This window comes from Procambarus clarkii, chromosome 13 (assembly GCF_040958095.1).
Source record: "Procambarus clarkii isolate CNS0578487 chromosome 13, FALCON_Pclarkii_2.0, whole genome shotgun sequence".
In the NCBI taxonomy this organism is placed as follows: Eukaryota; Metazoa; Arthropoda; class Malacostraca; order Decapoda; family Cambaridae; genus Procambarus; species Procambarus clarkii.
In genome coordinates, this window is record NC_091162.1 from 1,329,833 (window position 1) to 1,353,171 (window position 23,339).

General features: G+C 41.1%; 1 protein-coding gene across 1 annotated transcript; it reads right to left on the bottom strand.

The window, feature by feature from the left end:
- Positions 1 to 22,608: 22,608 nt before the first annotated feature.
- On the bottom strand, positions 22,609 to 23,130 carry LOC138364524 (zinc finger protein 892-like). Its single transcript, XM_069324177.1, has one exon. The coding sequence runs from the start codon at positions 23,128 to 23,130 to the stop codon at positions 22,609 to 22,611; it is 522 nt and encodes a 173-aa protein (XP_069180278.1).
- Positions 23,131 to 23,339: the final 209 nt, after the last annotated feature.

Sequence of the window (23,339 nt, forward strand, 5' to 3'; positions counted from 1 at the left end):
CAGACACTCGCTCTCCACCTCCCCCCTCCATCGTCGCCGATCACCAAACTACCACTTCCAGCCAGCCTGCTTCTGATTGGTGAATCGACGTCTGCACCACTGCACCTCAGCGCCATCTACCTAGCCGATATCTGGGCCTGCACCAGTCATTGGAGTTAGAATATCCTGTGCTCTCAAGCTGAAACAACCAACTGAAATACGCTCTGTTTATTAGTGGATGTTCTCAGCTAGCGCTTTATTCTCAGCACCTGTTAATTCATTTGTCTTTATTTATTTGTAGAGTAACATCACCACTGTTCTTATTTTATGTCATTTTTTGACTTTATAATCTTGTTTGTTTGCACTGTACATAGACAAGGGATTATCTTTGTTCATATTTTCAAGTTAATTAAAGTTTCATTGTTCATACTATTTGTTTTGCGTGTTTTCCCCTTACTTTACCACAGAAGACAACAGCCAAGCAGTCAACTTTTTTTTATAAATGTGATTGGCATTGACACCAGCCATTAGGAGGACTGCCGAACACCTACTCTTTTTTTTTCATCACAAATATATATATATATATAATATATATATATATATATATATATATATATATATATGCGAACAAGCCTGAATGGTCCCCAGGACTATATGCGAATGAAAACTCACACCCCAGAAGTGACTCGAACCCATACTCCCAGAAGCAACGCAACTGGTAACTACAGGGCGCCTTAATCCGCTTGACCATCACGGCCGTCAAAAGGAAGTGATAGCCGAGGCTATTTGAGCCACTTCCCCGACGGCAACTCGGATGGTAATCTTGGGCATAGCATTTCACCAAATCACCTCATTCTTTGGGGCACACGTGAGGAACACAAATGCGAACAAGCCTGAATGGTCCCCAGGACTATATGCGAATGAAAACTCACACCCCAGAAGTGACTCGAACCCATACTCCCAGAAGCAACGCAACTGGTAACTACAGGGCGCCTTAATCCGCTTGACCATCACGGCCGTCAAAAGGAAGTGATAGCCGAGGCTATTTGAGCCACTTCCCCGACGGCAACTCGGATGGTAATCTTGGGCATAGCATTTCACCAAATCACCTCATTCTTTGGGGCACACGTGAGGAACACAAATGCGAACAAGCCTGAATGGTCCCCAGGACTATATGCGAATGAAAACTCACACCCCAGAAGTGACTCGAACCCATACTCCCAGAAGCAACGCAACTGGTAACTACAGGGCGCCTTAATCCGCTTGACCATCACGGCCGTCAAAAGGAAGTGATAGCCGAGGCTATTTGAGCCACTTCCCCGACGGCAACTCGGATGGTAATCTTGGGCATAGCATTTCACCAAATCACCTCATTCTTTGGGGCACACGTGAGGAACACAAATGCGAACAAGCCTGAATGGTCCCCAGGACTATATGCGAATGAAAACTCACACCCCAGAAGTGACTCGAACCCATACTCCCAGAAGCAACGCAACTGGTAACTACAGGGCGCCTTAATCCGCTTGACCATCACGGCCGTCAAAAGGAAGTGATAGCCGAGGCTATTTGAGGCTATCACTTCCTTTTGACGGCCGTGATGGTCAAGCGGATTAAGGCGCCCTGTAGTTACCAGTTGCGTTGCTTCTGGGAGTATGGGTTCGAGTCACTTCTGGGGTGTGAGTTTTCATTCGCATATAGTCCTGGGGACCATTCAGGCTTGTTCGCATTTGTGTTCCTCACGTGTGCCCCAAAGAATGAGGTGATTTGGTGAAATGCTATGCCCAAGATTACCATCCGAGTTGCCGTCGGGGAAGTGGCTCAAATAGCCTCGGCTATCACTTCCTTTTGACGGCCGTGATGGTCAAGCGGATTAAGGCGCCCTGTAGTTACCAGTTGCGTTGCTTCTGGGAGTATGGGTTCGAGTCACTTCTGGGGTGTGAGTTTTCATTCGCATATAGTCCTGGGGACCATTCAGGCTTGTTCGCATTTGTGTTCCTCACGTGTGCCCCAAAGAATGAGGTGATTTGGTGAAATGCTATGCCCAAGATTACCATCCGAGTTGCCGTCGGGGAAGTGGCTCAAATAGCCTCGGCTATCACTTCCTTTTGACGGCCGTGATGGTCAAGCGGATTAAGGCGCCCTGTAGTTACCAGTTGCGTTGCTTCTGGGAGTATGGGTTCGAGTCACTTCTGGGGTGTGAGTTTTCATTCATATATATATATATATATATATATATAATGTATATATATATGTATATATATATATGTGTGTGTGTATAAAATGGTCACTGCTTGAGTCGCAAGCGGGGATGTTTCTGGCGGGGGAGAAAGAAACAATTGCGCAGCGCGTCCCACGGCGTTGCGCGGGCAGTTTGGGGCCGTATAAATACGGGCGCACAATGGGGCTCTGCCTCACTCCGCCTGCCCTCGCCGCTGCCCTCGCAACCACTCCCCGGCCGCCCGACTTCGCACGAGATGGACAACACGCCAGCTGCCTCGGTACCTGACCTCTCTCTCACGGACATCCTGGGGCCCTCGACACCCCAGACTGTTCCGGCAGGGCCCTCCTGCCCTACACTTTTAAACCCAAGGTGAGGTTTTCTGTTCAATTCTAGTCAGGTCCTCCCCAGTGCGGCGTGTGCCATGCGCCATCCCCTCGCGGTACGTGTGTGCCGCCTTAGTTAGTCCTTTGGGCTCTCTGCTGTATGTTCCTGGAGAGCTGGGGCGCCCTCCTTGGGCCTGTGCCGGGCGCCCCCGTGCCGTGCTGGTCGCGTGGCTGGCTTAGGGTCGGCGTGCCCCGGGCCGCGTCCCTAGTGGCCTGCGTTTGGTCTCCTCTCTTGTGGGGCCCCGTCCAGCCGTGCCCGTCCGTGTCCAAGGGGCCCCGCAGCGCGGCGTGCCCAGGCGCGCGCCCTGCCCGGGGCCCCGTCGGCGGCCAGGCGTGCCCTTGCCGGCGTCGCCATGTGGCCAGGCGTGGTGGGCCCTACGCCCTTTGTGCTCTGCCTTGGGGCCCTTCCCTCGCCGCCATCGACCACGTGTCTGGTCGTCTGGGCGTGCTTCGGCGTCCTTCCCGCCTTCCCTTCGGGGCTCCCTGTCGCCGGCCCGCCGGGTTTTCCCTGGGTGTCTCAGGGGGCCAGGATTCGCCTTGTCCGAGGACATGTGTAGCCGTCGGCGACGGATTGTGGCCAGGTTCGGTCCTACGCCCGGGGCACATGTTCTCGGCGGCGGCGACACGTGGCCAGGCGTGGGCAGCCCTATGGCGGGCCCCGCCTTGGGGCCCATGCATGCCTTGCCGGGTCGTCACGTGCCTGGCCGGCAGGGCGTGCTTCTGCGTCTTTCCTGTTTTCCCTCGGGTGTTCCCTGTTGCCGGTCTGCCGGCTTCCCTGGGATGTCCCCAGGGGTCGGGTCTCCCTGAGCGGACAAGCGTCGCCCCTGGCGACGACTCGTGGCCAGGTCCAGCCCTCCGCCCGGGCCTGCTACGGGGCACACGCCTGGTCGTGCTGCCACGTGGCACGGCGTTCCGTGGCGCGCTCGGTTGGGCTGTGTCCCGCCCTTCCTGTTCCCTTTTGGGTGCTAATCCACGTGGCTTTGCGCCACGGCTTCCCACGTCGGGGCTCGGGCCGCCTTGCGCCCGTACGGCCGCGCCTGTGTGCGGCCCCCCCCCCTCCCCTTTTCGTCTAGGCCCTGAGCATGCCGTGTGGCAGCGCGTGGTTGGTAGACCATGGGGTCCTTGCCGTGTGTGGTGTGTTCTCTGCTAGGCACGTCGCCCTCGGGCGTCTCGCCCGGCCGTGTTGCCCGGGGTGTTAGCCCCAGGCCCTTCGGTGTCCCGGAGTCCTCAGGTACGTCTTCCCCAGAGTGGCGCCGATCAAGATGTCCCCAGACGTCCGTCGGCCGGTGTAAGTCCGGCATGTAGTCCCCAGACGTACGTCTGGCCGGTGTTGCCCGGTGTGTTATTTCAAGCTTTCCGCCGTCCAGGCCCTCAGGCACGTGCCCTGCTTGCCTGGGGGGTAGCCAGGACCGTTACTCCATGTCCTCCGTCTGGCCGGTGTTGCCGGCAGGTTGGTTCCCAGGCGCTCCCGCCCGGCCAGTGTAGCCTGGTGTGTTTGTCTTAAGCGCCCTGCACGTCGTTGTAGCAGGGATTCCTCCTACGTCGTAAGTTCAGCGTTCGTCCGCCTGCCCGTCCGCCTGTGTCGTCTGTTGTTCTTCTTCGTCGGAGGGAGACGCCGGCGTTGGAGCAAGGACCCGAGATCAGCTCGACGACGACGGCAGGTTTACGTCTAACGGTACGCACCACAGGCCCTGGGTTCGGCGTTGCCGCCGGCAATCCAGGATGACTTCGTTATGTCCGTTAAGTCCTCGGCGTCCAGTTCCAGGGGCCGTGCCCTGGACAGGGGGGTGGCCCCCATGTTGCCTGGGGCACGGTATTCTCCAGCAGATGGCGGTGTCGAAGCGTCGTCGGGAACGTCGTATATTTAATGATTCTCATTCGTTGCCTTCCTAAGACACTGTAAATTAAGACTTTCTCACACTTGGTGTGAGAAAATATGGAAGGTTTATTATTTTGTACTAGCAGACATCTCGCGACATGCCTTGCCCTTATTCATATTTATGTTCTACATTTCAGCACTGACATGCCTCTGCTTCCAGATCACCTCGGATTCACTTTGCCACCAGCCTAACTTTTTACTCAGGCATTCGTAGCCTTGTGCATGTCGCACGTTCAAATCTTCGCGTTCGCTGTGTTACAGTATGCTTGTTCACTTTTCCTTGTCTTACGTCATTAAGTAAAGTCAGCCAGGATGTCCTATTTGCAGAGTTATAAGAAATTTATTAAGTAAAGTCAGCCAGGAGGTGCTATTTGCAGTATTTGCGGGCCCTTAATTTGCTTTACGTTCCCTGGCCCTGCATTTTGCCTAGTTTCCTCAGTAGTTACAGTACTTTCGATTGGCTCTTGCAGTTATTCACGTCGCTTATTTGGTTATATTTATGTTATGCATCTCCTCCGTTCTCTTAATGTAAAATGGCTATATATCCACGCCGATTGTATACCCTTATTTTGTACTTGCAGATACCACGTGCCATGCCTTGCCCTATTCATAATTATGTTCTACATCTCAGCGCTAACATGCCTCCTGTTTCAGGTTACCTCGGACTCTCTTTCCCAATCAGCCTCCTTAATTTACTCCGACAGTTGATGCGTTGCTCATGTCGCATGTTTAATTTTGCGTCGCTGTGTTCAGTATGCTTGCCCACTTTTACCCTGCCTTACGTCATTAAGTAAAGACAGCCAGGATGTGCTATTTGCAGAGTTACCAAGTAATTTATTAAGTAAAGTCAGACAGGCAGTGCTAGTTGCAGAGTTACTAAGTAAATTATTAAGTAAAGTCAGCCAGGATGTGCTATTTGCAGAGTTCCTAAGAATTATTAAGTAAAGTCAGACAGGATGTGCTATTTGCAGTATTCGCGGGCCCTTTTTTTAGCTTCACGTCTCCTGGGCCCTGCATTTTTGCCTAGTTTCATCGGTAGTTACAGTAGTTTATGCTTAGCTTTGCAGTTTAGTTTCCTCAGTGGTTACAGTATTTACGCTTGGCTCTTGCAGTTTATTCACGTTACTTATTTGGTTTTATTTATGTTATGCTTCACCTCCGTTCTCTTAATGTAAAAATGGTTATATATGCACGCCGATTGTATACCCTTATTTTGTACCTGCGGACATCACGTGCCATGACTTGCCCCTATTCAGGTGACCTGGACAGGGGGGTGGCCCCCACGTTGCCTGGGGCACGGTACACTCCAGCAGATGGCGGCGTCGAAGCGTCGTCGGGAACGTCGTATATTTAATGATATCCCGTTCTTTGCCTTCCTAAGACAATGTAAATTAGGATTTTACACACTTTATATGGAAGGTTTCTTATTTTGTACTGGCAGACATCTCGCGACATGCCTTGCCCTTCCTCTTAATTACGTTCTACATTTCAGCACTAACATGCCTCCTGCTTTCAGATTACCACGGATTCCTTTTCCCAAACAGCCTACCTTAATTTACTCCGACAGTTGATGCTTTGCTCATGTCGCATGTTTAATTTTGCGTTGCTGTGTTCAGTATGTTTGTTCATTTTTCCTTGCCTTACGTCATTAAGTAAAGTCAGCCAGGATGTGCTATTTGCAGAGTTACTAATTAAATTATTAAGTAAAGTCAGCCAGGATGTGCTATTTGCAGAGTTACTATGTAATTATTAAGTAGAGTCAGCCAGGATGTGCTGTTTGCAGAGTTCCTAAGTTAATTATTAAGTAAAGTCAGCCAGGATGTGCTATTTGCAGAGTTACTAAGTAAATTATTAAGTAAAGTCAGCCAGGATGTGCTATTTGCAGAGTTCCTAAGTAAATTATTAAGTAAAGTCAGCCGGGATGTGCTATTTGCAGAGTTACTAAGTAAATTATTAAGTAAAGTCAGCCAGGATGTGCTATTTGCAGAGTTACCAAGTAAATTATTAAGTAAAGTCAGCCAGGATGTGCTATATGCAGAGTTACTAAGTAAATTATTAAGTAAAGTCAGCCAGGATGTGCTATTTGCAGAGTTACTAATTACTAATTACTAGTCTTTTGCTGGGTTACCTTTATGCTTCTCCCCTTCCTGTCTAGGTATGTTTAGGTATGGCTAGCGGTGCGCGAGCCGCGGCTTATCGGTTGCCCCCCCCCCCCCCCCCTGGTTCCCTGTTTACTCGGTCTCGCCCGCTTACTTCCGCATTCTTCCATCCCATTCTACGTTATCGCCTCTCGCTTTTGGGCCTATGTCCTTTCTCAGACCGGGTTGTGTGCCGTCCAGCGCGCCTCGGCGACGTTATCTTCTCTTCGGCCCTCTTTCATTTCCGCCCCCCCCCCCCCCAGCCGTGCGGGCTCGCCTGTGGGAAACGTCCCCTTGGTTCCTCCTCGTCCGCGTTCTGTTAAATTTGTTATTGTTGGACTCGCAATTTGATTTGTATTTATTACGGCAAATTTTTCTCCCGCAATTTACTCTTTGTTTAAGTTTCACGTTCAATTTGTTATTAAGGGACTATCAATTAGGATTTGTATTAATCTATTGCTTTGCCTCTGTGCCTTTAAGTTATTTTCAGCTAGGGTACGCTAGTTGCAGTGCATTCGGGTGGGGCCCCCCCCCCCCACAAAATTTTTTTTTCCTCCGGTTTTCGTCCTATTACACTCGTTTCCCTCATTATATATTCTGAATATTGTGCATTATATTTGACCACCCATTCTTCATCGTATCGACAGTACATTAAGTTACATTTGGATGCTACCGAGAAGTTTAGCATGGCCTCGCGCACGGTGTCATGCAAAAACTGGCCATTCGGCCTTCCTTTCGGCAAGCTCAAGCCAGTCGGTTAGCATGACGTCGGCCAGCTTGTTGTTGGCCAGCGCAGCCAGCATGCTGTTGGCCATACGGTCGCTAACGTTCCTTGGCCATCCGGCCTTCTGGGCTATTTTACTCTTCTTGTTCCTTCGCCATTGTTGTTTCCTACTACGTAATAGTATTCTATTTAATTTTACCTCATCTATCATTAGGTTAGGGGCCCTTACCTCCAACCGCTATTCCTTCCACTGCGCTCTGCCCGCTTGGCGCTCAACGCCGGCTTCTTCTGTTCCCTTTATTCGCAGCCACGACAAGCCGGAACCCCCCCCCCCCTCCACACCCTACTGCGGCGAGGAAGAGAACGCGAGCCGGATATTCCTCTGATCACCATTACAACGCACGCAGCGGTGCCGGGATGCAGCCGCCCAGGGCCTACGTTAATACTATTATCTTCCCTTTATTTGCTGGGCTATATGGTAGTATTAATATTATTCCGTATCGTTACTGTCATTCCAGTATTATTTTATTAAAATATAAATTGTTATTATGGTTTGGCGTTGCTTTCTTAATTTCTTCCATTCTGCGGCACTTACCATCATCGGTTATTTACGATATTACATTGTATTCTTCATTGTACGATTATTTACATTGTATTCTTATTATTATCCTTATTACAGTTACTGAATGGCAGCTCCCTGCCGTCGATTTCACTTTGCTCCTGTTCTAAAGATGTTGCCGAAGTTCACGGCGCACTAGCTGCGGCTCGCAGACGCTTATTGACAACACAAGACTACACTCAGCGGCCACTTAAGGCAGACTCCTTGGCTTCTATCCAGCCCAATCACCCGTCTGGAGGCAGAGATGGGATAGAGACCAAGGGTAATGTTCCCCGCTCACATTCTACATCCGCTTAGGACACAAGCATGTTATAGATTTGGCTTTAAGAATTGGTTCTTATTCCATTTTATTGTTTATGTATATGTTGCTTAGTTGTTATATCCGTTCTTGGTATATGTATTGTTTATATTCAAGATTTATAGTGTTTCGTATTACCCTGTTATAGTTGCTTTGTGCTTCCTTGCTGTTCTCCTACTGGTTTTCTCCCACCTTTGCTCTTAGCAAAGGTACTTCCCCCTTCCGTTTGCTGGAAGATTCTTAGAATAGTTAGCCCCCTTCATTGCTACAGTATAATTATTCGGATGCTCTTTATTCATCCAGGATTGTTAATTAAGGTTTCTCTTAATTCCTGCTGCCGGGCTCCCTCCCCCGTTTTTCGTCTCCGTATTGATTCAGCTAGGGTTTCCCTCTCGTCTGTGCTCTTGCCTGTCACGATAACACTGCACGCCGCTTCTGCCCACCCTTACTGCCTTATATCTTTCAGCCCGGGGGAGGTGAGCTACGCGACAAAAAATCGACGCACGCTCCGACTGGACCAGGTATCGCTTACATGGTCAGGAATCAACACTCTTCGGATCCTACAAGCACAGATCCTACAAGCGCTCCTGTCACCAGGTGAGATTTCTCCAGGATCCTACGCGCTGCCCTCTCGGGGTTATGCTTGACTTCAGATGACTACGCTCCGCACCCAGCTGTCTCGGGACGGGCTCGCCACATCAGAAATAATGGCAGACGGCAGGCGGAAGAGTAGTGCTCACATCCTACGTCAGACGGGACGTTGTTGCTCTGCTACTTTGAGTGCCTCACGCGGCCAGCTGGCACTCGCCCTTCGGGGGGGGGGGGGGGTCCGGCCGCTGGCCTGCGGTGGGGGTGCAGCGCCGGTCCCCAAGTGTCCCGCTGTCCGCAGCTAATACTTTGCCCAGTCTAGGTGCTAGTAAGCCCTACTTGTAGTCACCCCCCTTCTCCTTATCCATTAGGTCTTTTACGGCCTCTTGGCCGGGTACATTACGTGTTATGTGGTCTCTCACTTATTAGTTATTCTTTGTGTCCTGCCTGTTATATCCTAGTGTTATATAATTACTACACATTTGCACTCGGCCTTAATTCTAGTACCAGTTAACCTTTAGGTTTCTGCAGAATTAGTTTCCATGTCACTATAGGCTAAGGTCTCATACTTACTACGGGTGTACCTTTTAAGTTAAATCTAGTCCTCGGACTTGGAATTCTTACTGTTAATTCTTACTTTATATATTTACTTTATATATTTTAATATAAACGTTATATATTTACTTAATTTATATTTGAAAACTTTATATATTTACATGTTCAATATTAAGTTTAATATAATATCAACTTTGTTATAAGTCTATAATATAAACCGTGTTTAATATAAACTTTATATAATTACTTACTTTATATATTTACATGTTCTGCAGAATTTAATCTTCATTAAACTTTAACGCCCCATACTGCCAGTATCTTTCTCCCCCTGGTCAGAAATCCTTTTTCTTATTAAAAAGCATAGGTATATGCAACATTGTGCCGGAATTACAAACTGTAAATAAAAAACTGGCTTAAAGTTTATCTAATACCCGCACCTCACAGGCTTCACAAAAAAAATAACACATAATGAATGGTATGAAATTGTAGAGTTGAAGACAATGTATAACCACGAAGGAAAATTAAAACAGGAATTTACTTAAACACTTCCGTGTTAATCAACACATCAACCAAAGTATATTATGACGTGTTGATTATCATGAAAGTGCTTAAGTAATTTCCTGTTTGACTTTTCCTTTGTGGTTATACATTGTTATATGTATATATTTTCAGATTATAATTCGTAATATGTAAATATCTCCAAGTGAAATAGTGTACATTCGTATTTCTTATTTTTAATACAACATAAATTAAAAAATAGTATTTATTTATACAGTAAAAACATTTTATTTTTTATTTATGAGTATATATTATTTTAGTATTCATGATATGCAACTTCACCTGAAACACTATGCGTGTTAGTTACATTTGGAAAAATGTACAAATACCAATATTATATAATCTCACAAACCCATTGTACCATCTTGTAAATAAATAACTAATAATATTATTATTGGTAAATGGTAAGGATAAATGGGCAGGTTTTGGGCAGATCTAGAAATGCCCGAAAGGCTTTGCGAGTTAGTGGCATAAAAAGAATGGAAGAACACCAATGTTATGTACTCTCTCGAGAAAATGTATCTTCTTGTACATAAATGAATAAATAAATTCGTTTGTTTAATTCTAATGCTTGTAGGTGAGAACAGTTGTGAACGCCAGCTAGCGCACAAGTATACGAGCGTCCAAAATACTTTTACACAAAAGACATGTACAGACAGGCGTGTGGCTTCTGACTTTGTTTTTATTGATTAATATTACATATTAGGCGCTTACCTATAATGGTTATTATTATATACAAGTATATCTATCACATAATAAATGTAAAAAGAGTTTATCTAAAAACTGACAAAAGTATTGTTTTGTGGGTTGTATCTTGTTTGTGGGCATTCGGGTGTGTTGTGTTTACGCTGGCCGGCGGCGTCCTTACCAAGCCCGGATTATGTCTATCACATAACTAAACTTCATTTAATAACTATATGCCTGTTAAGTAGAAAAGTTTAATTGTTAATAGCATTATATTGTCATTTTAATATTGAACACGTACACATGCATATGCGAGACGTCCAAAGCTGGTGTCCGAAGTGGTAAAAATATTAGTGTGCGATGTTGTCAGTGTACAGTGTCTTGTATCCGTTACAAATCCCTAAACATGCTAAACATCATCCACTCCACACATTCTCTTGTGCTATTTACATGTACAAAACCTTATTACAAAATGCTAATCCTGATCTGAAACTATTCTTTGAAAGATAGAACCCATGACCGCTATACTATAACTAAATATAACTTTCGTATAATTGACAGTCACACGAATATAATTGCCAGTGAGGCTAATGTAACTGACAGTCATTCGAATAAGAATTACCGCCCAGAGGATGGGTATGGGATGCATAATAAAGAAATTGAATTGAATTAGTCAGGTTAATATATTTGACAGTCAGGTTAATATTCATGCTAATATAACTTCATCATGGAAATATAATTGCTAGACAGTTATAACAAAACTGATAAAGGTAGGCTAGAGAAATATAACTTTCTGACATAAACGGTTATAAATGCCAGTCTGTCTACTATAAACTCATGATATATATTTCTAATCAATATTAGAAGAACTCATAAATAGGCCTAAATAAAAAAAATGGTCATCAGTTTGCATAGGAATTTGATGAGATAATTCCATGAATTATATACATTTCTCCTACCAATAAATAATTTCATCTTGAGTACGTATCAAACTATTGCCTATACCAGCTCCAATGCTAAATAATAATACAACAACAATGTCCATAACTTAGCTACAGAGATTATATATATTACATTTTAAATAAATTAAAAAAAATAGAAAGCACACTAGTATTTCAATAAATAGGAAGAAAACCCCTTTTAAACTTTACTTTATCTTTGCTAAAATATAGAAATATTTCTTTACTTATTAGTAATTTTGAGTTCTTCTACAGCGGCAACTTCTTTAGTTTTGCTTGGTCTATGAACAGCATCTAATTTTCATAATTGAACATAATGATAAAATGCCTTTAGATCTTTACCTTTCATGGTGAAGTATATTTCTCAAACAAAATATAACAGTTACTTTTGTAAGACATTCAACTGACAAAAGGATACCGCGATACTTTAATAATTAAAATCAGTTTCAAAATTGTATATATTTCAAAAAGAAAGATACTGTACTAATGCCTCATTATCCTTCAGCATTCTCTCAATCATCTCCCACTCTGAAAGTTTTTAGCTTACCACCTGAATGAATTGCTTTGTGCCTCTTCACATTTCGAAGGGAACTGAATCTCTTCCTGCACTCTGGACAACTGTGAGGTTTGCCACCCAAATGTACGGAGGGGTCCATAGAATTACCCCAATCATCCCAAATCAGGCCAAAACTACCCAAAACGTATTAGCATTACGTAAGTAATGAAGAAATATGGTATATTTACTTACTATAATGTTGGTGCTACACGTAGAACATGATCAAACCTATTTTTTCTCTGAAATAATCTAATTTCATAACGAAATGAGACGTAAATATGTGAGAGGTGACGCCATAGGAAGTCGACGGTCCAAGCGACAATTGTGTGGAGCGACTTATCCAAGATATATGGTCGCCTGGAGAGTGTTTGCTGCCATAACAGCCTCCTGTACACAGTGATCCAGTCGTCGTATTTCATGGCTCAAATTGTCGCAAATTTAATTGGTAATATTAACAAGTAGAATGTGTATTTATAATAATATTTTTCATAAACAGCCACAAAATATTTAATATTTATTAAAAAAAAGTGTCTGGAAGTTAAATCAATTCCACATGACAATAAATTTGTTATATAGATACTAGCGTTATTCGTTGGTATGCGTTCGCTATTTAAACTACTCCAGTCCTTTTCGTTCATAGAACACCGAACCCTACACGCTCTCTGATATATTGCTTAATTAACAAATATTCACAAATAAAGATTATATTTATATATGTTATCAGAAAGGCAGATATAAAATAGTTTGTGTTAATGCATCACAGAGATTATACCTTATTAGAGAGGAAAAATATTCATATTTTAAACAAGGCTTCTTGGCCGACGCTCTCCCTTTCGATGGGAACTATGACCTTTTGAAAATCAATGTTAATTGAATCTATATATTATAAAAAACGAAGTTTTTTATGTCATCAGAAAGACATATAAGCTGCATGTTAATACTTTGGTATAAATATAACTGAAGTGAAAGTGAAGATATATGCCTTTTTATAGTTACTTGATGGCTCGCTCAGGGAGTGTGAAGGCCTGCACACAAGCCAATCAACATGTATGTATTATTGTACATGTATGTATGATTATGTGTACATGTATATATAACATTAATAAGAGGAAATGAAGATGAAGAAATGATAAAAAGAATGGCAATAGGGATAGTAGTAACACACTTAAGAATTATTCAGTAATAAATACAAACTCGTCCTTCACCTATGATAAAGGAAAGTCAACTTGGAAGGATTCAATTTACATGAGATTAAGATTAGGATACAAATATATCTGGCAATACGGAGTTGATGTCAGTGAAAAAGATAAGGAGTGTAAATTATGTAGTATGCCGCACGCCCACACCTTAGAACATTATGTATTATAGTGTCAACTTATTGATAACTATAGAAATAAGGAAATAAGTAATGTACCACATCAAATTGTTTGTATGTGTGATAATGGTATGATAGACAGTATACTTAGGAGCTACAAAAATTTTGCCCCAAGAGTGTAACAATTGTATGCTGTACTTACTATATTAACCTGCAATGTTAAATGGGATTCTTGTAATGTTAATTGTCTATTTGTACTTACTGAATTTGTGCGCCCCTTGAGGGACTTGAAGTAGAGGGGGTAGAAATAGCCTAAGTTACTCTATCCCTTTGAGATGTATTTTTTTCTTGTCTCAATAAACATACTTGAACTTGAACTATAAATATTTTTGGCTTCCTGACCATAAAGTTACCGCCGCAGTCGAGGGTAAGAGACCGGATGTACCCCATATACAAGCCGCACTAGCTATTAGTTCATAAAAGCTGACAACTTACCCAGATAAACATTACTTCCTAATTATATATATATATGCAAATAATACAATTAAAATGTTTAAAACATGATTATATATATGTATCATGTGGACAGTTTTTAATGTAATTTTTTCTCCTGATATTCGGGTTCTTTATTATGCTTCATCTTGAGGCAAAGCCCAATACCTTACGCCATATTGATGCTCTGTCCACAGATCATTCTCTCTCTCAAATCATATACATTGATGGTTTCCTACACCGCCACACGGGTGCAGCTGCAAGTGCAGTTGCCTCTACCCATCAGACAGAACTATTTGCCTTGCTTGTTACACTAAAATGTGTACAAGTGTGTGTGTCTATGTGTGTATTAACACGATATACTGAACGGGGTGAGAATAGCTTGAGCTACCTCATCCATTTGTGTGTATTTTACCTCAATAAACTTATTTCAATTTCAATTTCAATTCAAGTCTCCAAACTTGATGCATTAATTGTAAGTGATTTTCTACCATCCTGCATTAATTGTAAGTGATTTCTATCATGCTTAATTGCGCGCAACTCTTTAAGACACAATTGTAACATAACCGTGTCTGAAGCTAGACAGAAAACACAACATTATTAGTGATGGTAACATAAGCCATTTCATGTGAATTCCATCTTCGTTGACCTCCGAAACTTGAAGAATGGTCCAGAAAATAGCTACTAAAGTTTAAGTCAAGTGTGAAGATACTTTAGTTGATACTTAGATACTTCCAATAAGTGTAAACATAAGTGCTGACGATGCTACCTTTGAGTGTATAAAGGTTCCTGCAAATGTTGAATTTTCTGAGGACAAGACGGCTGCAGAAATCCTTAAAAGTTGTGGACGACAAACGATAAACAGCCGTATGCCAGTTCGTGTTAAAGGGGATGGGAATTGTTTATTCAATGCCATCTCACTTGCTGTGTGTGGGGACGAGACAAGATCAGGAGAAATTAGAGCAAGAACTACTATTGAAATAATAGACCAATGCGACTGGTATATGTCACAGCATGATAATACGGATTTAAACCTGGTGTCTCCTGATTTCAATGAAGTTTGTCTGTATTCTGCCATCCCTGGAAAAGATTCATCAGTTATGACAATGTATGCAGCAAGTTCTGTTGTAAACAGAGAAATAATATCTGTATATCCGTCTGTCAACGGCATGCTTGACAAATGTATAGGTATTCTCAATACCAAAATTATCCCTCGGTGTGAGGGATACAGGCAGGATCCCATTTATATTATGTGGAGCGGCAATCTCAAGGAAGGGGATAAATCATGGACACCTAACCATTTTGTTCCATTAATGTCCTTGCCTCCACTGGGTCACATATCCATAAACAGTACCCAGTTACTAAGCACTATTACATCCACACCTCTAAGTTTGTGTCAGTCACCATTATCTGTACCCCCTATGTATACATCAACTCCAGTCGGAAAGGATTTTACTACTTTTGTGTCCAAAATACAGTATGACTTTAAGGAGACACACACTTTGTTAAAAAAACCTCAATTGTCGACTGATAACGATAGCGAAAGCTCTGGCAAGCTTCGCAATGGAAAATTTTTAGCTGTAGAAGAAGTCTACAGCATTTGCGAGAGAACAAGGTGTTTAAAAGTGTCCCAAATGGGCCTAAAGAAGATACATTTTATGTGGTTGACAATTCACATAATCTTACTAAGGGCGCCAAAACACGGTCGACCTTTCCAGACGACTGTGGAGTGTGGAACAGTGCCAGAGGTACTACCGTGAACTCCTTATTCATATGGGATAATAATAATCGTTTGAGGATAATATATTTGAGAAATGAGATATTTTGTAAAAGAGTATTATCAAAAGGGAAAACGCAGTGGGTTCCCTTAGAACCTCAGCCCTCCCCAGATACTCTCATCACAATGCACCGTTATTACACAGTCCTCAAAGGGCAGGAAAGCTTTAAGAAAAGAGTAACTGTTATTAAAGAGCTGGAGTCTGTAGCTATTGTAGAATACTGTGGCAAGCAAACAGGAGAGACGATGCATGGAAATTCACAAAACAACATTCCATATGTTCGGACCAGGCCTGAAGTTTTAGAAAATATAGGCAAGATGGTTAAGATCCAACCTCCACGAGAGGTTTATCAAAATCTGCTTATGGAAGAATCATGTTTAGCCCCAAGAGACTTCCAACAGGTAAGGAGTAAAAAATATCATGACAAGATAAAGGAACGCAAACCTATTCATAGGCACAATGTTGCTGATGACGTTTTACGTGTAATTAGCATGATTAATACCCATGATTATGTAAAGAAGATAATTATTAAGCCGAACAAAGTCCCCTGTGTGGTACTGTATTCCAAGGAACAACTTGAAGATCTCAAGCAACATTTGTGTGCTGCAGGAATGGAAAACCCTAATGTTATCGGTGTTGACAGGACTTTCAATCTTGGCCCTTGTTATTTAACAACACTTGTGTACAAGAACACTACTGTAGTAACAAAAGAAAAATCAAGCAACCCTATATTCCTCGGGCCCATGTATTTACACTGGGATGGTGAATACGAGACTTACTTATCATTTTTCTCCCACCTAAGAGGCAAACTCGATAACTGTAGTAACAACGCGAATGTAATGATTGGTAGTGATCAGGAAATCGCGTTAAGAAAGGCACTTATGTGTTGTTTTCCGAAGGCAACATTGTTATTGTGTAGTAACCATCTGAAAGAAAATGCTCGCCACTATTTAACGGATAATATAGGATGCACGAACACCGATAGGATTCGTATCCAAAAGAAAATATTTGGTACAAATGGGTTAGTTAGAAGTGTTTGTGAGGATCAGTTTGAAAGGGGAATCAACAATCTCATATTTTACTTTTACAAATACCCAAAGTTCAAAGATTATTTTGATAGTCGTTTGAAATCTTCTTTATGGAATTATGTGTGTGTACCTCACGCAAAAGCCAAAATGGACACGTTATGGACTAATAACAATTGTGAGTCACTAAACCATATCCTGAAACTGACTATTGATTGGAAACCCCAAAAACTGCCAGAATTAATTGAAAAAATTTGCAATGTTTCAACGCTCCAAATGCTAGATCTGAGGAGAGCATTACACGGAGAAGGCAATTATATAATATCATCCAATTTAGATAAGTACCTGGTTCCTAAGGAAGTTTGGGACCAAAAAACTAAAGATGAAAAGAGAGATTACTTATGGTGCTTTATATCAAGAAAACCTTATAATGAAAATACTAAAATGTATGACAAAAACAAAATTTTTTCAATCCCAAAAACATTTGGAATTGCCAAAAAACCATATCAGCGTAAGCGCCCCCGAAGTGAAAGAGCAGTTTAATGCTATATAAAAAATGTGTTTTGGAAATAGTAGCTGACGATTTTGTGTTGATATTGCATATCTCTTACCTAATTTGTATTATGAAATATGACATGATAGTGCGTTACAGACTTCAGTTAGGAAATAATTGGACTTGTAATGTGATTACTGATCCATCTGTATCCCAATCATTTTACTATGTTAATTTTATGTAATTTATTCTTAAGCTTAATAACATTATTTAAATGTGCTAAATTTCCATTTATATATATATATATATATATATATATATATATATATATATATATATATATATATATATATATATATATATATATATATATATATATATATATATATATTATGTTTCCAAATTTCTGATGATATACAACATATTGTGGTTTATAATTAAGTTCTTAGTAATAGTGATCCTGCATCAAAATTAACAATGTTCAAATTCGGTTTTGTATGTTAAAATTAACTACATTTTTATGTTAATTTCTTTCTGTAAATAATGATGATAAAGTGCAATAAAGGTATGATTGAGACAATGTTAAATCGTTAAATCCTAAATATATCTTGAGTCTTATACTTGAAATATTAAATGAACATATAATGTGTAGTGTAGTGTTTCAATTATTATTAAGAGGGAAGGGTTGGGGGTAATGGTTCATATGTCCACATTCGAATGCCCCTCTTCCCCGGACTGGGGGTGCGGGAGTGTACAATAAACTATACCCACCTCCGGCAGCAGCTTGTCGAAGGCGGAAGTGGAGTCTAGGCCGTTTGTCATGAAAATTATAGTGTGATGGCTCTTATTTTTATTATGGGTACATAATAAGATTATGCCTTTATTCTTAATTTATATTACAATGCTGGTAAAATACACTTCTTGATGAGTATGGAGTACAAATGAACTCATTGTGTACCCTATACTCACAGGATGAGTATAGGGTACACAATAAACTACCACTCACATCATGGGTATGGGTTGCACAAGAAACTATCGGAGAGCAGAGTATGGAAAGCAAAGTAAACAAAGATTCACACGATGAGAAAGGGTTCCACAATGTCCTATGACTCACAGGATGAGTATGAGGTGCATAATAAATTACCATTCATAGGATGAGTATGGGTTTCACAATAAACTAAAGGTAACAGGATGAGCATGGGTTGCACAAACTATTGGTAACAGGATGGGTATGGGTTGCACAATAAATTACTGTGCTAGGATGAGTGTGAGTAGGATATATATATAAACATATTGTGGTTTATAATTAAGTTCTTAATAGTACCCTCCTTACCCTTATCCGCGGCGGTACCTTTATGGTCAGGAAGCCACGGATATTTACAATGGGGCTCGGTCAGTCAATATGATTCCTTTGACATCACTAAACTAACTCTTATGTATTCTGTTCTCGTATTGACAATTTGAATGACATCAAGAATATTTTGAATATCTTCTGATATAGATGGTGCTGTAGTTGATTGTTGTTCATGACAAGTCCAATGGGTCATTAGCATCGCTCAGATTAGTGGGAAGAAATTCTTGCTGCAACAATGTGTGTTCTCAGAGCTAACTATTGTAACTAAAATACTTATTTCCTAAATAAATACTTTAATTGTAAATATTTGAAAATATATGGTATGTATCAGAATTTCTGACGATATAAAACATATTGTGGTTGATAATTAAGTTCTTAATAGTGATCCTATCCTGCATCATAATTTACATAATATCTACTTCTGTTTTGTGTATTAAAATGACTACTTTTTATGTTAATTTCTTTCTGTAAATGATGATGATGATGATAAAGTTCAGTAAATGTAAGTAAGAACATAAGAATGAAGGTAACTGCAAAAGACTTATTGGCCCATACGAGGCAGCTCCTCGTATGGAGCTGCCTTTGATAAGTAATTACCAAAGAAGGCACCAAGCCGGGAAGGCTGTGTAGCACAATCAAATAAGTCAACTGCTCCTGAAGAGGACGGTATTACTTACAGTTTACTGAGATTAGTCTCACAAGTACCAGGTAATCCACTTTTAGTGTTGTACAGAATGAGTTTAAGTGAAGGAGTATTACCTGATGATTGGACAGTGTCATTGTTCCCATCCCCAAAGCACACTCAGATAATTATAGACCCATATCTCTAACATAATTTTGTCTATTAGCACAGTTTTCGGCGTGAATGCATTTTGGTTATACAAGGTAGCCAACTCCATCAAAATATTAAATGTGTACCCAACTCAATTAACGATTAATCAACCAATTACTCCATGGGATAACTTGGATCTAGCAGTTGATTTTGTAAATGCACCCAAGAAAGATAATGTACACTCTACATTATTAAAACAGTTAACACTGTGAAGCATCACTGAAAGTACTCAGAGTATGGGTAACGATGTGTATCAGTGCTATACCGACGGTTCTGTAGAAGAAGGTGGACGATGTACCGGATGTGCATGTAATATATTTGAACAATCTTCTCTCTTACATACATGAATGAAGCGCTATGCTAAACTGTGTAATTACTATTTGAGTACTGGAACACTTGATGATATATTGAACTTGTACCCTAGATTGACGATGTAACGTATCAATTATACAATGAATGTATGTGATGTAACTCTATAACCTGAGCTTGTGAAAGCACCTTAATCACCTTCAGTGATTAAGTGCTTAATTGCACACTAGTTTCTCTATCAGTTATCTCACCTTGTCAGAGTAAAAGAGACAAATATATGTGTATGTATGTGTTCAGAATTCAATTTCACCTTTGTAAATGCACGTTAATGACACTATGTAAAAGACACATCGAACACTTTATGTAGGGCATACGTAAATCTGTGTATTTATGTATTTACGTATGTAGCTATGTAGCTTAGCCTAGCATTTTAAAAACACTACAATCACCTTATGTGGTTGATTGTTCAATAAATCCCTGAACTATATGTTTAACAAATCTCTAACCCTATCAATGGAGTTAGTTTAGTTCTTATATTATGCACCCTATACCCATCTTGTGGGCGGTAGTGGAAAGGGTTAGAGTCAATGGCGGACTGAAGAAAATGTATATATGATGGTTAGCATTGTTAATGTGTGGCCACGTCTGTGGTAGAAAATAATACAAAAAAATCAAATAAAGGTATTATTGAAACTTTATACGAAAACATTAAATCCTAAATATATCTTTAATATTATACTTGAAATATGGTATACTTTGCTCTCTCCATCGTACTTCTGCACCTGCTGGCAAGTGGTTCGGTGCAGTGTGCAGGTGATGTTCATTACTGGGTGAGCTGGCAAGTGGTGCTCACCTGCCAGCTCACCCAACGAAAATTTGGTTTTTAATACACTTACACATTTATTGGGTCTTTCCTTCACCTTCATTCAAGCACTAGGGTATTACAGTAAGTGTTTTAATTATAATATTTATTAACGTTATTATTTTTAATTTTTATTATTATTAGTATTATTATTAACAGGAGAGGATCGAGTGTGTGTGTGTGTGTGGGGGGGGGGGGGGAATAATGGTACACATGTCCACATCCCAATGCCCGCCCTTCCAGGACTGGGGGTGCGGGGGTGTACAATAAACTATACCCACATCCGGCGGCAGCTTGTCGAAGGCGGAAGTGTAGCCTAGAGAATTTGTCATGATAATTAGTGATGACTCTTATTTTGATTATGGGTCTGTAATCCAGTTAAGCTTTTATTCTTAATTTATATTACAATGCTGGTAAAATACACTTCTTGATGATGAGTATGGAGTACAAATGAACTCATTGTGTACCCAAGTTCAAGTTCAAGTATGTTTATTGAGATAAGCAATAAATAAATCTCAAAGGGATAGAGTAGCTTAGGCTATGTCAACCCCCCTCTAATTCAAGTCCCTCAAGGGGCGCACAAATACTGTGACTACAAATAGACAAATAACATTACAAGAATCCAAACAAGAATTGTGAACCCTATACTCACAGGATGAATATAGGGTACACAATAAACTACCACTCACATCATGGGTATGGGTTGCACAAGAAACTATCGCGCAGAGGATGAATATGGAGAGCAAAGTAAACAAAGATTCACACGATGAGAAAGGGTTGCGCAATGTCCTATGACTCACAGAATGAGTATTAGCTGCACAATAAACTACAGGTCACAGGATAAGTATGGGTTGCACAATAAATTACAGGTCACAGGATGGGTATGGGCTGCACAAACTACCGGTAACAGGATGAGTATGGGATGCACAATAAATTACGGGTCACAGGATGAGTATGGGTTGCACAAACTACTGGTAACAAGATGAGTATGGGATGCACAATAAATTACCGCACAGAGGATGAGTATAGGGTGCACAAACTGGTTGGGTAAATGGAAATGGTTGGGTACATTTCCTTTCACCTAATGCGACTATTCATGTGTCCAGACACCTGCGATTGTGTGGTATTAGCTATTTATTTAACCATAACTTTACATTCATTTAATATTTATATTAAGATATGTTTTCCTTGAAATGTAGTTACATTATCGTCTACATGGCTTTATTCTGACATAAAGACCTATGGCGTTACTTTGCATATATGCAAAGTAATTATAAAATTGATTGGCTTGTGTGGAGGCCTTCACACTCCCTGAGCGAGCCATCAAGTAACTATAAAAAGGCATATATCTTAACTTTCAATTCAGTTATATTTATGCCAAAGTATTAACATGCAGCTTATATTTATGTCTTTATGATGACATAGAAAACTTCGTTTATTACAATATCTAGATTAAATTAACATTGATCTTCGGAAGGTCATAGTTCCCATATCGGTAAGGAGAGCGTCGGCCATGAAGCCTTGTTTAAAGTATGAATATTTTTCCTCTCTAATAAGGTATAATCTCTGTGATGGATTCACAAAAACTATTTTATATCTGCCTTTCTGATAACATATACAAATATAATCTTTATTTGTGAATATTTGTTAATTAAGCAATATATCAGAGGGCGTGTAGGGTTCGGTGTTCAATGAACGAAAAGGACTGGATCACTGTGTACAGGAGGCTGATATGGCAGCAAACACTCTCCTGGCGACCATATTTCTTGGATAAGTCGCTCCACACAATTGTCGCTTGGACCGTCGACTTCCTATGGCGTCACCTCTTACATATTTACGTCTCATTTCGTTATGAAATTAGATTATTTCAGAGAAAAACTATGTTTGATCATGTTCTACGTGTAGCACCAACATTATAGTAAGTAAATATACCATATTTCTTCATTACTTACGTAATGCTAATACGTTTTGGGTAGTTTTGGCCTGATTTGGGTGATTGGGGTAATTCTATGGACCGGTACAAACGTGTCTTTTCATACTTTCAGGCCATTTGAATCTCTTCCCACACTCTGAACACTCATGAGGTTTGTCATCTGAATGCACTAACATGTGCCGTATTATAGTTCTACGGTCTTTAAATTTTTTGCCACACTCAGCACATTCTAAACATCTTTCATCCACATGCACTAACATGTGCTGTATTATAGCTCTACGGTTTTTAATTTTTTTGCTACATTCAGCACATTCAAAACGTCTTTCATCCACATGCACTAACATGTGTCTCTTCACAAGACAAAGCTGACTGAATCTCTTTTCACACTCTGGACACTTGTGAGGTTTGTCACATGAATGCACTGACATGTGAGCCTTCACACTTGCAAGGTGACTGAATCTCTTCTCACACTCTGGACACTTGTGAAGTTTGTCACATGAATGCACTGACATATGAACCTTCACATGATGACGCTGACTGAATCTCTTCCCACACTCTGGACACTTGTGAGGTTTCTCACCTGAATGCACTAACATGTGAGTCTTCACACTTCTAAGATGACCGAATCTCTTCCCACACTCTGGACACTTATGAGGTTTGTCACCAGAATGCACTAATATGTGAGTCTTCACATGTCCAAGCTGACTGAATCTCTTCCCACACTCTGGACACTTATGAGGTTTGTCACCAGAATGCACTAATATGTGAGTCTTCATATTTCCAAGCTGACTGAATCTCTTCCCAC

Excerpts from the sequence above, each read along its gene's own strand:
- LOC138364524 (XM_069324177.1), bottom strand. The coding sequence starts at position 23,130 with ATGTTAGTGCATTCAGGTGAGAAACCTCACAAGTGTCCAGAGTGTGGG.